General features: G+C 43.2%; 1 protein-coding gene across 2 annotated transcripts in view; it reads left to right on the top strand.

Moving 5' to 3' along the window:
* Positions 1 to 7,653, top strand: part of syde2 (synapse defective 1, Rho GTPase, homolog 2 (C. elegans)) — a 99,310-nt gene extending 91,657 nt beyond the window's left edge. For both annotated transcript variants that reach the window (XM_060066799.1, XM_060066798.1), the window contains one exon: positions 3,187 to 7,653. In XM_060066799.1, the coding sequence (XP_059922782.1) occupies positions 3,187 to 4,058 (872 nt within the window). In that variant the 3' untranslated portion in view covers positions 4,059 to 7,653. The remainder of the gene's footprint in view (positions 1 to 3,186) is intronic.
* Positions 7,654 to 15,527: the final 7,874 nt, after the last annotated feature.

The raw sequence follows: 15,527 nt of genomic DNA, 5'->3' as shown, positions 1-15,527 counted from the left end.
ATAAAACAACATGCATCCAAACAACTTTAGTCAATGCAGCCTCCTATGTCAGTGTTGCTTTACGAATACTATAGCATATCGGATTATCAAAATTGTTAAGTGTGTGCGTGTGTGGGTTTTCATGTAGGCTATAGACTGATTGTCTTGGCTTGCATGAATGAAATATTGTGATATTATTGGCCTACTGCATATATCAGTATAGATCGTATTGCGTAACAATCGCGAGATGGGGACCCCCCCCCGAATAGTGCCGGGTATTTTGGACACTGGGTTAAAGCTTAGAAATAAACGCTGGGCAAAGATGTTGTTGCTGGAGTAGGCTACCATCAAAACGTGGGATAAATAATTGGAAATGTGTTTACAACGTCGGGTGAAAGATTTAATTAGGGATTATCAGGGGGGGGGGGATTCACAAGTGGGACTGGCAAGTTAGCCCATAGCTAGCATTATGCCTTCTATTTCTAGATCTTCTGACTAAGTTTACCCTTACTTATCTGAACGAACTAACGACATATTCACTCTCACTAGATATAAAGGAAACGTTGACTTTCACTCTGTGCTATTCACTGACAGTAAAAAAAAGAAGGGCCGTTATTGTACGCACTGCTGTTCATAGACTAGCTCCAGTGCTCGTTGCTGCGTTACTAAATGATAGCAACTCTCCACTCATTCTCCTCTGACCATGCATTTAATTGACTTTGACGGCCATCAGTTCTCGGCAATTCCTCATTCGCCCTCTCACGTCTGACAGGTTTAAAACTATACGGCCGTGGGCCATCAAACATGTTATCTGTGGTTCTTGCCACCTCTACGATGCCATAGTTCTAGTACTTTGCTGAGGCTACCTTCCATCACATCTCCCCAACGTGACATCATCGCCGAGTTGGGTTAGAAAACACCCGTTACTACCAAAAATAACAACTTTTACACCATTTTGGAGACATTTTTAAAGTAATATACATATATTGAGTGCTTTATGTACCCATTAATCGACAGTGGTGGTTAACCTACAACACGGCCTTTAAGCCCCCCGCCCCCTGTTGGATTAGCGGTTGATCAGCTGTAATGGAAGAAAATGCCTCTCCTCTACATAATCAGAGAACAAATGCTGTAGACTCTGAACCAAGACATTGAAGGCGTCTTCAATATATAATTATCTGAAAATAAAAACAATATGCCTGTGTTTTAAATGGGCGGACACAGTCCATCCGGATATTGAATAGTCTGTGGTCTATTTTAATGGTATGGCTTTATGAATATTTAAATCCATTGAGAAAATCATACAGAAGGTGTAACCTCACTGTCTACGTTGGATCAACAAAGCAACAGTAAGAGCAATCACCTAGTCTGGCCTCCACTCTCCACCACATCCTCCAATGCTACAATCTTAACAAATACAGTCTGGCCCTCCTCAACCTGGTTGTTGAAAATTTACAAACAGAGCCCTTGCAGAAGGATTTCATATTTGTAGCCCCTGTTATTGAAGGGAGCAAAAGGCCAAACATTGGATGGCAATAGAATAAATATAAGAAATCTTCCACAAATAGGAAAATACAATTCAAATGAGTAAGATATAGTACACAGGTTGTATCTAGCTTGTCCTGGAAAAATTTACCTAATCACATCAAGAGGGGCCTCCACTCACGCTTATTGACCTACTGCTGTGAAAAATGTGAACCGTAGCAGGCCAAACCCCTGTGTGCCTCTGCCAGCCTATCTCGCCCAGCGTGAAGGAATCACATTCTGTGTCGTTCCTGCCTCTTCTCATCCCCGCCTCCCACCAACATCACCATCTCATTTATTCGCTGTATGATAGGACTTATTTTTGGGATCCCACTTTTCCTCACTTGGTATTGCCATCTGGTGACTTTGAACACATGCACAGGTTGTAACAGTGGTCTGTTGTTTTTTTTTGTATTTGTGTGTCTGTATTCTTAAAAGCCAGTGATCTTTTGGTATTTGCTGAATATCTGGATATATCTGGTCTCATGCATGAAAAATGTGTGGTACAAGGGGCATACCGTCCGTCTGTCTGTCTGTCTGTCTGTCTGTCTGTCTGTCTGTCTGTCTGTCTGTCTGTCTGTCTGTGCTTGTGAAAGAGAACAGGTTAGGTATAACTTGCTTCATTGTTCACAGTGTTTGAGTTGCAATTACAATTAGGGCATTTAGCAGACGCTTTTATCCAAAGAGACTTACATCGGTTAATACACACATTGACACACCGACAGCAGAGTCAACCATGCAAGGCGACAGCCAGCTCGTCAGGATTAGTTAGGGTTAAGTGTCTTGCTCAGGGACACATCAACACTCTAGCTAGGAGGACCTGGGGATCGAACTAGCAAAGCCGACCCTTGCATAGAACTGAATGAGAAAATTAATTAATCTGTGTCTTGCCAACCAAATGGTCTCCCCAGGCTTTTTGTAATTTGATTTAGATGAGCAGTAGTAATGATTGTCCACTTTCATATTGTTTCACTGATTTTCTGTGTTTTTCCTTCTATTTTAACTACAACCATCAACCGTATCAATGTCTCTTGCTCCTTTCCAATTTAGTAAGCTAGTGCTGTGGAGACACATAGGTACACAGACAGTGAAATTACAAACAGAGACAAAGAGAGAGACAGGTAAACTGTTCTTCTTGTGTGTAAGTGTTGGCTGACTAGTTAGAGAGCATTATAGAGCGATAGATTATATATGTTGCAGTAAGTTCAGCATGTGTGTGCCTCTCATCTGTATGGTGTGGAATTCAACTTTTAACTTTGTACATGACTTTACTCGGTTACCTGTCAGCATAAGACCATCCAATCGAATTGGATAACACAAGTAACATCTTTCAAATATAGGTCGAGTATAAATGATTCCCGGACCCAGAGTCCACCTTTTGAATGTCATTTCCAATACAATTACTATGTTGACTAAATCAATAGAAATGCATGATTGCATTGATTGAATCATTGAAGTTTGACTGGGACCAATGCCATTTAATGGTCTAGGAAGGAAAAACAGAGCAATGAAACTACTACTCAAACAGGATTCATAGCAACAAGCCCATAGGCTCTTTCTAAGGACCTTTTTTCCTTTTTGTACCTGAATCGGAGCAGATTTTGATAGAAAGAAAATATTAATATTTAATATTTACAATACTCATCCCCTTATCATTCCCCTCTCTTTATGTTCTTCCTATAGTGATCTATCCGGGCCAGCCCTTGAACTCCACCCCGACTCCTCACGCCTCTTCGTCTCTGACCAGTACCACTACCGCCATGATGATTGACCTCCTGGGGGCCCCTCCACCACTTCGGCGGAGGAAGGAGCGGCCCCAGGTGCTGAACCTGAATGAGGCGGAGATGGCGGGCGTGCTGCGGCCCAAACCGGGCCGCCTGGACAGCCCCAGCAACCGCTACGCTGGCGACTGGAGCTGCTGTGGTGAGAGCTATTTCGGAGTGCCGGAAGTACCAATGCTCTCCGGGCCTCAGAGTGGCAGAGTTGAGGCGGACTATGACGACGTGCCCTCTGAGGCAGGTGTAGAGGAGGAGGAGCAGCAGGAGAAGGAACATAAAGTTTATGAGGTGAAGGTGGAGGAGGAGGTGAAGGAGAAGCCAGAGGCTAGACAACATGATTGGGAGGATGGATCAGAAAAAGAGTCGGAAAAGGGAAAAGAGGGGGCGGTGGAGGAGGAGAAGGATGATGAGAAAAGACAAGAGACAGACAAAGAGGAGGTGGAGGAGGATGATAATGAAGAGGAGCAGGGGGAGGTGCTGGTTGAGTGTGACAGTTTTGGATGCACTCAGCCCTTAGAGACCAAGATGAAGGAAGAAGTAGCCATGATGGAACATGAGGAAGAGGAGAAGGGGCAGGAGGAGGAGGAAAGGTTGCGCATCCACATGCAACCACACCTCCAAAAGAAGCATGCGTACCAGGCCTACGTGAATATCCAGGACATCAGCCCCGTGCTCAGCAACAGGGTCAATCTGCGGGACCTGCAAGAGAGCATAGACACGCTCATAGGCAACCTGGAGAGGGAGCTCAACAAGAACAAGCTTAACGTTGGCTACTGACGTGCACGTCCGCACCACGCATACCTTGCACATGCATGTCTGGCACGCATGCAAACGCATGATGTTAGACCGATGGCGGTGCTTCAGGGTACAACCACAGTGTGGGTGAAATGTACGGCAACACTGATGTGTTGATGCTCAATGTGCTTTATTTTCCAGTACAACTAAATATTGAATAATTATTTGTAAAAGACGAGAGGTCTTCGCTATTTTCTCTACCCTTAGACATTCCACAATGATTTAGCCATCAACTATTTGTTTACTTTGTTCCTTTTTTACGATGTAATCCGGGTTTGTGTTTCATGTTATTGTTGGTTCTCTTCTTATTGGAAGAACTCATTGACCCCCAGGGGTGTAAAAGGTGCCTTGATTGTGCGAAGGTGGTGTGCTGAATAGGACAATCCTGAAGTTAAGGAACACAGAAACAATATTATTAATAATAATAATATGCCAATATTAACATTGTATTATTGAGATGATATTTGACATGCTGGAAGTCTGGAAATAACATTGATCCCCAAGCTATTATTAGGATTTCCTTGTTTGAGCTACGTTATCTGATGTTTTATGGTTCTTTAGGTCTAACGAATGTTGGTATTACATCCATAAGCCATCTTGTAATGTTCTAGTAATAGGAAAAGTCTGGAACATTTTTGGTATTGTTATGCCTCACATAATGGGCCTGAGGGGTATTCCATCAAAGTCGCTAACAAAGGCGGCGCTTAGTTGATTAAGCCCAGTTAGAACTAACGCCAACTTCCACTTGAGGCTAAAGCCGTTCCAGCAACCCAGTTCAGCCGCGCCTTGCTAAGGCTAGTTCAAGCCAGGCTTACGTTATCGTGGATTACGCCGCTCACGAGATATGTAACCAGCCCAGAACCATGAATGTCGAATCATGGATCAAATGTCCGAAAAGGACCGAGAGGGATCTTTTCCAGCGGTGAACAGAAGTCTATGAGGAGTACAACTGTACAAGCATATATAACTCAAAAAGGGAACCCCATCACCATTAATAAAAACAGGGAGGCCGCCTGACAATAAAATCGCCGTTCTTTTGAATGCTTAAGTAGTATTAAGCGTAAGATATTTAAATGTAATATTGACTGATTTGTCATCAGGGAGATGGTCTCGAGGTACCATGTCAGACTTGCACCCGATCGTCTGGGGTTCAATCCCCAGGCATTTAGTAATTTAGGAAGGATTCCTGGAGAAATCCAACAACTTTTCATGCCTTTTATTTTCCATTTCTTTGAATAGACTTAATTGACTAAACATAGTATTTATGAACAGAGGTGGTCTCGGCTACCTGCCGAGAAACTCACCTGAAAGGAATTTACGTGGCTGACAATTTCCCATGCAGCAGTGTCTCAATTTCCCTATCAGTAACATTAATGTTAACATTAACTTTACCATGGGTTTTTGCAAGTTATATTTTGGTTCTGGGGATATTGTAAGACATATTTATTATAGAAAAAGTCAATTGTTAGGCTTAATTTCTCTGATATAAAGTAAATTACAAAAATAAGCCTACGCCAAAAATTGAAGGACGTAGGCTACTCAGGACGCGAACTCGCTTCGCCCGAACCTCAGGGCAAATACTAGACCACTCCCCGAACTGCTAGTTCACAAATTTGACAGAATACATAGCATTAGATAAAAATGTTATAATATCCACTATAACAATAGATAGCAATTCATTTAATTATTTTATTTGCATAATTTGATCTTAGACCCTTAAAATATACGCTGTTTGTCAGCCTACTTCATATATGTACATATATGACAAAATCTTGAGGACTAGGCTTGGCGGAACCTTCTGATGGTACACTTGTTTCCGACAGATGGGACTTCTCTGAAACACCGCTCAAGTAAGCCTGACAGTTGGCCTGGTACCGACCAGTTTCATTTGGTCAGATAAATTGCCATGGTTACTTAGTAGAGTTTCCCTTAAGTCAGGTCGATGGAACGCAACTCAAAGTAGCAAAGCTAAGCGAAATAAGCCCGGCTTTGCCTTTAGCTTTGTTGATGGAATACCCCCCTGGTCAGGGAAAATGAGGTGGTCCTAGTTGTTTCAGTATGATTAAGTTTTGGAATGCTTTCGGTGAGACTTTCCCTGCGTTCAGAAAGCTGGTCTAATCTGTCCAAAATCATCAAATCAAAATGATGTGAGTTGAATTATTTTCTAGTTACGTCTGATGCTGTGTAAATGTTACTTCAACCTGGAATGGGTGCAATTCCAGTCTTCCATAGTAATCTTCGAATAACTCAAGCTTCATTATACATATCTACAAATATTTTAGAAATGTGATTTATAAGCTTTTCACATTGACTTCTTGACAAAAGTAATCTTGGTATGTTTATCGGTTTCTACTTAAGACTTGGAGTTGAAATAACGTAGTATTTATTGATCTCAGGGGTAAGTAGAAAAAAGGAGAAAATCTCTCTACAGAGTACAACAGTAATTTTTTAACATATATGCACTTATAAGGCGGGGTGTGTGCTGATATGGTTCACATTGCACTACTACACGTATCAGTGTGTGTAAGCACTGCCATGGACTAGCATGGTTCGACACAATGCTATGCAGTGGCAGATAAAAATGACTCTAATTTGGACACATAAAGTCACACACACTCTAAGCATGTGACGGCATAAGATGGAGATATGGGGGATTGCCCTCCAAAATGAGTCCATAGTATTTAATGGAGTGTTCAACTGTGGGTTGAAGACAAAAAATGGAAGACAAATGTTTCTTCTGATTCTTCCCCACTGGACAAAACCTTTGGGCCAAACTATTAAAACCATGAGTGGGACAAAGGCAAATGTGAAGCGCATGGTAGGAGTGGCTATTACATAGTAAAAATCGTAACAGTATGAGTTTTATTCAGCTGCCTGAATAGATAAAATAATTTCTCCAGCTATCCAGGGATTCAGAATGATCATTTAACCTATATGTGTACAGATAAATATCTATAAAAATGTATGAGTATATTTTGTTAGCTTATGTTTCAGTGCCGTAATAAAAATTAAGAATGTATAAACATAGATAATATATACTGTATTTATATTTATATGTACATTTACAGTATATATTTATATAGAACAATGCTAGTCTACCCACTTCAACCAAATGGTTTGTTGAAACATCTTATCTCTGGTTATAGCAACTGCTGTATCAACAATGCATTGCTTTTTTCAGCCATGAGCTGTGTCATTTATTCCCAGAGTGTGAGATGGTGAAAGTGGGCTACAGTGGGTTGTCTTCCACACCATTTGTCCCTGGGAAACACAGAGGATACAGTTGAGCCTCTGCCTCCATCTTACAGTTTTCATTGCACTCACGTATTGGTAGGTGAGTGCAACAAAAATCAAAACATCCAAAGTGAACCTTTAGTAGTCGGAAGGAAGCAAGTATCAGCCTGTGCATGCCTATGTCATTGTTTGTGTGTGTTGACATTTAATAGGTATTCAAAATGTTTTGTTTGTCCTTTGCAGAGAAAATGCTGCATAGAATGCATTAGACTAAGTGCAAATTTGACTTTGTACTGACTCCAAGAAAAGTATGATCAGAATAAAGTATAATATTTCAAGAAGACCTCTGACCTCTTGTGTCTTTCTAAGGATTTTGTGTTGTGATTTCCATGACCTAGGAAATCCCACCAGCGGTTAATGGTATAATACCACCTGCCTTACCGTTTGGCTGATTTAATTTATTTCATCTATATATTACAATATATAATGTATGAAAGATATGTATATATTTTATGTTGGCTATCCCCTAATTAAGGCTATAGTAGGCAACTTGTTGAACAAATCAGAGAAAGCTACATTTTGAAAGTATCCAACCAAAACATCCCACCTCTCAGGCCTCCCTCTAAACAAAAAGATTATTAAGATCTCATTCCATTTAACATTGAATTAAAAAGCAGACGGGGATGAAAACCTGATTAAAACATTCCCCAAAATGTCCATAGTTTGAAACTTTGGTTTTCATGTCTGAAATCCAACGTTTTCCAAAGCATCTCTTAAGTCCTATGTTTCTCCTCATTTATTTTTTTATGTTTTTGGGGGAAAGCTGGTCCCCGTGTTTGTAGCTCCATCCGCCCTTTTTCGGGAAGGCCATAATAATGTAGCCCTCAGCATAAGGGAGATAACTGAGCAGGGGACATGCCCTTAGTGGCTGCTGGGAATCTCCACAATGGCACAGCCATACTACCAGAAAACTGTTCGGGGACATTCCCGGGCTATAACGGTCCACTAAAATATAACATTAGGCATTTTTACACTGCCAAGCCAGTTCGTTAGCAGCTTGGCAACCCCCGCAATTTCACTGCCTTGCCTGTGTTAAACCGAGTTTTCACAAAGTGGGCTTTCTTGGTTCACTGGAGAAGCCGGGGCTACGCACGGAGAGTAGACCTCTTATAATTTCCTCCTATAATTTTCATATTCCAAATATTTTTTTATGATTCCAGAGACTTGCATTTCAGAATGAGTATACATCTGAGTGTAGGCTACTAACCAATTAACTATTTACAAATTCAAAAACAGCAACATATTTATTTTGCTGTCAACCGACTCATAAGGACAGTTCCTCTGTGTCTTTCTCGTAGAAAAAAACATCTTTCCCCGTCTTCGTTAAATGTGACTGCATCCCATTCTCTCACATGATCAGCAGCTCGCGGATTTCACTGTCTCTCCAGTTAGAACTACTCATGTTGATATCACTGCGTTCTCTCTGTTGTAGATACAACACCTCGACCCAAGTCCCGCCCCTGGAACCGCGGAGCCGTCTTATTGCATTTATATTACAATGAAAGCGCCAATGTATGTAGGGTCCGGGAGGGTAAATTGGAGTGCTAGCTCAAGCCGGCAATTTACCTCGGGCAGTGTAAACGCGTGGACCATGCCGGGAAAAAGGCGCGCATAAGACGGGCATTTTTGGCAGTGTAAAAACGTTTATTGATGCGGCATTACGTTTGCATTTTAAACCATGGTTACAGTGTGGAATCACTACACAGTATTGTTTTTTGCATGATGAACCATGGCTTCTGTGATAAACAATAAATAAATAATACACATTAAAACTTAAAATCAGAACCATTAAAAATTAAAAAATGCATTGAAATGTGCCCGAAAAAATCAAAGCAGTTTCAAACAGGACTATGCATAGCATAGTAATTTTGATATATCTATCAAAATTAGGATGTTGCCCTGTAAAATCAAACCTCATGCAGATCTTCAGGCCTGAAGATTTCTGTCCTGAAATACTTCCATACAGTTTCAGCGTCTTATGGGAAGTGGTGAAGTGGTACCAGGTAACTTCAGTGCTGAGTTACATGTTTTTTTCTCCTTGTCTTTGTTTTGGCCATATAGGCTGGGTCCCCAGGGCCGAGAGTCACAGATGCACTATCTGTGGCTCTTGGCCCTGGGGACCCAGTCTATGTGGCCAAATCAAAGACAAGGAGAAAAAAAGTATATTCAAGCTACTTTTCTAAAACACAAAGAAACATTACATTCAACATCATAATATTCAAAAACATGGAACAGGTCTTTTTAGGTACAAAGTCTTTGTACAGAAACATCAGCCGTGTTTCTGTCTTGTCTCATTAGACAAGCCTTTGTCTTCTCTGTATTCAATTCTTTTTTGTGAAGTGTTCCAGTCCTTTGTATGAATCCCAATACATTTTCTCCATTTCACGATATACGATATATATCTCGATATTTTGAAATCTCCTTTCTTTTCCTGTACCACGTAGTGCTTTTTGTCCCTCTCGGCAGTTCATAGACCGGAAGAACATGGAAGCCTCCATGAAGCTTACCCGTCCTATGTAACTACATATTAATTATTCTTCGCTCAGGAGGATAAGTGAGATTTTTGGCAGAGATAATTTTACACCAATGAGGACTTATTTATGAATGAATACGTTGATTTGAGGTAATAAATGACTTAAAATATTACACAGTATCCCTTTAAGGCTGACTCTTCTAAAAATATTTTACAAAAATAACCAATTTATACAGCCTTTTCTTTATATGTAGGCCATTGCAATGAATTAAACTAAAATATTATACACTCATTTTGATACAATGTGTTCGATATTTTGAGCCCATTGAATTGATTTATTTAGGAATTGTAGGTGTGCTGCCCTCTACCCCCAGCGCCTTACCGGGGTCGACAGATAGATATCTCCTCTCCCCAACAAACCACGCAGACACGTCCCAGTTAGCTCTTTATGGTTGCTTGAAGTAGGGTAAAACAAAGATGTTTCCCCCGGGTAACTTATAGCTAGAGAAGTAGCATAGGACGAGGGAGTACCTCGATTTTCTCTTGCGGAAAATTCGCCCGATACGCGTCTCTACGGTCACTTTGTATGGGATCTTGTCGCCCCGTTGCGTTTGGTGTGAACGCACAGTTACGGAGCATGCAGCTGATAACCATGACGACATCAGATCAGACAAGACGTTACAAGTATTGGCGTGTTTTGCTCCACCTCCTCCTCTCGATGTCCAAAAAACTGCCAGATCATTGATCCTTTATTAGTTATTTTAGGAACCAGCAGTTCGTCCGCTTCCGTGTCTCATTTGTCGATTGGCTTAGGATACACTGAATGCTACACTGAGCCGGAAAGCGCTGAAAACCGCAACTGTGCGTTCACACCAAACGCGACGGAGCGACAAGATCCCATACAAAGTGAACCTAGAGACGCGTGTCTCAAAAACCGGCGACAAGTTTGATTTGTCGAGCCACACTTTCGCCGTGCACAGGCGAGCGCTTTCACAAGGATTTGTGGGGTGACATATTCGCTCTAGTTGAAATATTTCAACTTTGACGCGAATTTCACGTGATGACAGCCAATCAGCGTTCAACCGTCAAATTCAGTGCAGTGCAGTCCGGGGTGAACTGCAGCATGGAGGAGAAAGTGATTGTTGCCGTTTGCGACTCCCGGAGCTCTATATATAATAGTATATAATATTATATTATATATAGAATTGTATACATAATATCACAGCCAAAACCTCTGTGCGCCTCCGGATGGCCGTAGCACGGGGAGCTCTCATAGGGATTGGGCTTCTCGGGGTTTGTTTACCGGCGTTGCTATTGTTTACGGTCTTGTGTGTTTGAACGGTTTATTAGGTAGGCCAATCTAATAAATCTCTGTCTAATCAATACTTCATTCACTGCCTTTTCCGTGGTCATTGCAATATTATGAATAGACTGCGTCGGGTCCTCCAACGTCTCTCCCTCTTCCACAAAAGGTAAAGATGTGGTGGTTATCTTGTTGTGGCGCGACCAATTCGACAAAACTTGCACAGCGACAGATTATGATTTGTGGCACGACGAAACTTCGGCGACAACGCGAACGGGCGACAAATGTCGCGTTTGGTGTGAACGCACAGTAACTGTGCGTTCACACCAAATGAGACGGGGTGTTACGTAATTCACACATTCATACCTGTTCTCAGTGGGTGCTGGTCTCCGCCAGGGCTGCGCCTTGTCACCAATCCTGTTTGTGATATACATGGACAGGATATCGAGGCGTAGTCGTGGTGGGGAGGGGTTGCAGTTCGGTGGACTGAGGATCTCGTCACTGCTTTTTGCAGATGATGTGGTCCTCATTGGATCATCGGCCTGTGACCTTCAGCACTCACTGGATCGGCTGGCGGCCGAGTGTGAAGCGGCTGGGATGAGGATCAGCACCGCTAAATCTGAGGCCATGACTCTTAGCAGGAAACCGATGGATTGCTTACTCCGGGTAGGAAATGAGTCCTTAGCCCAAGTGAAGGAGTTCAAGTACCTCGGGGTCTTGTTCGCGAGTGAGGGTACTATGGAGCGTGAGATTGGCCGGAGAATCGGAGCAGCGGGGGCGGTATTGCGTTCGCTTTACCGCACCGTTGTAACGAAAAGAGAGCTGAGCCGCAAGGCAAAGCTCTCGATCTACCGGTCGATCTTCGTTCCAATCCTCACCTATGGTCATGAGGGCTGGGTGATGACCGAAAGGACGAGATCGCGACGCGTGTTTGTACAATTCCCCTCCTTTTGCTTCATAGTATGCTAGTCCAAACCTTTGCTAAATAAAGTGAGTTAAAGCGATCCTGACTTGGCAGACTTTTTCCAAAAAGAACACGGCAGGGGCGACGAGATCCCATACAAAGTGAACGTAGAGACGCGTATCGGGCGAATTCATCGCGAGAGAAAACCGGCGACAAGTTTTGATTTGTCGCGCCACACTTTCGCCGTGCACAGGCGAGCGCGTTCACGAGGATTTGTGGCGCGACAAATTCGTTCAAGTTGAAATATTTCAACTTTGACGTGAATTTCGCGTGATGACAGCCAATCAGCGTTCAACAGCGTGGCCACTGAGTGACATGTGTAGCGTAACAGCCAATCAGCGTTCAACCGTCAAACTCAGTGCAGTGCAGTCCGAGGTGGACTGCAGCATGGAGGAGAAAGGGATTGTTGCCGTTTGCGACTCCCGGAGCTCTATATATAATAGTATATAATATAATTGTATATTATATCACGGCCAAAAGCTCTGTGCGCCTCCGGATGGCCGTAGCACGGGGAGCTCTCATAGGGATTGGGCTTCTCAGTGTTTGTTTACCGGCGTAACTATGGTGGCCTTGTGTGTTCGAACGGTTTATTAGGTAGGCCTATCTAATAAATCTCTGTCGAATCAATACTTCATTCACTGCCTCTTCCGTGGTCATTACAATATTATGAATAGACTGCGTCGGGTTCTCCGACGTCCTCTTCCACAAAAGGTAAAGAAATGCAATGGTGGTTATCTGGGCCGTTGTTGAGAATGAATTGGCATGAAGCACCGTTGGTGGCCAAAAGTTGTGGCGCGACAAATTCGCCCAAGACTTGCGCAGCGACAGATTAGGATTTGTTACGCAACAAAACTTTGGCGACAACGCGAACGGGCGACAATGTCGCGTTTGGTGTGAACGCAGAGTACTGTGCGTTCACACCAACGCAACATTTGTCGCCCGTTCGCGCCACAAATCATAATCTGTCGCTGTGCAAATTTTCAGGTGAATTTGTCGCGCCACAACTTTTTGCCGCCAACTGTGCTTCATGCCAATTCATTTGTATTGTCGCACGACAAATAGGGATGTTAACCGATGACCGTTTGACCGATGGTTGACCGTATCAATGTTACCCAATCAATCTTGTCGCTTGTCGGTTAAAAAAGTTGGACGGACACCGCGTCTCTAGCCCACTGTTTAACTTCTCCTCAAGTCTTAATTATTTCCGCATGCGAGCGGCGGAGAATATGATCTCTAAATTATTATGGACAGTAGACTAAACGCTATATGACTACAGTTAGCCATCTCATTCCAAGATCTTTTTGTGTGAAGTGAAAAAATTGTCCCTCACTCTAAATTTTTCTGTCTCCTCCAAACTAAACAAGGGCGTCTCTTTGGAGCTGTGTTGTGTATGTAAGTGGATAGTATTAAGTTTAAAGCAGTGAGAGACGGAGAAGATTCATAGCATGCTTTTAATCCAGTTCCGTGTATCGTTCTTCCTCCAATCTGGTACATGCATATTATATGAACAACTCTGGTGGCACAGTGCCACTACCTGGGCAGAATGGGTATTGCACTATACCACGTATTCCTCTCTTGTAGGAAATTAAACTCTGTACTGTAGAACAAGAATATCAGTACTTCAAGAACAATCAATGAAAACTAAAACAGCAGTTATGGCAATCAAGATATATAAAAGACACTTTATCTTTAGCAGTAGCATATTAGCAAAAGTATGACAAATTATGGGCTAGTAAAGCAGTATACAATTTTCGGAAAACAGGGAGAATGAACATGGTCACATATTTATTTATTTTTTTGTGTGTGTGGTGTGTGTGTGTGCTGTTTTAAGTCACATAGTCTCTGGACCACACTGGGACACGTCTCGCTCTGGGTACCCTGGGAGAGGGGGGAGGGGACTGTACAGTTTCAGGTGGTTCAGATGTGCTTGGTAGCACACAAGCATCATCATGCTGTGATGTAGAAGCACTGGAATCCATGGAGGGTGTCAGTGCAAGGTGGATGGCATTCCACACTTTCCCATCAGAAAGCATGTAGGTGGCAGAACCTTTCCGAGCTACCACCTTGAAGGGCTGGGTGAATTTTGAATGTCCTTTTGCAGTGATTCCAGGCTTCCGAATGCGAACAGAAGAACTAACTTGGAAAGAAGGTGGTTTTGCACCACGTTGTTGATCTCTGTACCGTTTTGTTTTCTCTTGTTTTCTCTCGATTTTCTGTTTCAGGTTGGTTTGATCTTTAAGAGGCAATGTGAAGTGGAGACCTCTGATGTGTAGCTTTGTATTGAGCAGTTTACCATGCAGTGGCTCGGCAGGAGAACTCAGTTACAAAGGCTTTCAAAGGTTTACCTTCAATCCTGACAGTCTGTAAACAGTCCTTGAATAAACTGTTGAAGCGTTCTATTTCCCCATTTGCTTGTGGGTAATACACATAGCTGCGGCAATGCTTGATATCTCTGTCAGCAAGGAAGGATTCAAACTCAGCTCAAACAAACTGAGGGCCATTGTCAGTGACCAGTTCAAGTGGATTTCCTTCCCTACTAAACACAGTGGCAAGAAAGGTCTTCACAGTCATTGAGGTAACAGCTGAGCAGAGGGCAATCTCAGGCCATCGGCTGTAGTAGTCAACGAGAGTGATTGCAAAGCGGCAGTCAGGAGGTGCGGTCTGTATAGGTCCAACAATATCCACTGCTAGCTTTTCCCAGGCTGCAGTTGGAGTCGGCACAGGTTGCAGCGGGGCGACATGGGTGATTGCAGTTTTGTCGTGCTTATGGAGCACGGGACATGCATCACAGGCAGTGGCGTAGCTTAGTTGTGCTAGGCCTCGGGGCAAGATCGCGCTGGGCCCCACCCCCCTCCCCCGAACCCCCCCCCCCCCCACACACAAACACAAACACACACACACACGCGAATGCATCCACTCCCCCGCTGTGCAAACTTTCTTCTCTTTTTCTCTGTTTTTTAGTGCCACTTTTTAGCTTGCTAAACATTGCAATGGTATGGCTTAGCTTTTAACAATATGTTAGAGTTGGAGATACTAGCTGTGTTCGAAGTCGTTCGCTATACACTCACTCACTATTCCCTGTATAGTGTTCATGATATAGTGCACTATATAGAGCTCGTAAGTCGCCATTGCTCATGCAACCCAGTCGCCAAGAAAAAACGTTGACGTGTACGTTTCCATGAACACTAGATACGTAGCATTTCAACGTGAAAAATAGCGTGTTATACCTACAGTATCCACGCGTGCCGCTGTGGAGGCGGGTTTCGGGGTTTGGGTTTCACGGGTTTCGCGGCAAATTGTGGACACGATTGTTTAGGGGGGGGGGGAGGTAGGCTGTTGTTGACCGGGGAGGGGGGGGGGGGGGGACACGTTTGTTGAGGGGGGGGGGGGGGGGGGACACGTTTGTTGAGGGGGGGG

Source organism: Gadus macrocephalus, chromosome 12, assembly GCF_031168955.1.
Source record: "Gadus macrocephalus chromosome 12, ASM3116895v1".
Classification (NCBI taxonomy): domain Eukaryota; kingdom Metazoa; phylum Chordata; class Actinopteri; order Gadiformes; family Gadidae; genus Gadus; species Gadus macrocephalus.
Note: the sequence above shows the minus strand (reverse complement) of the source record. Positions and strands in the feature narration are given on the sequence as shown.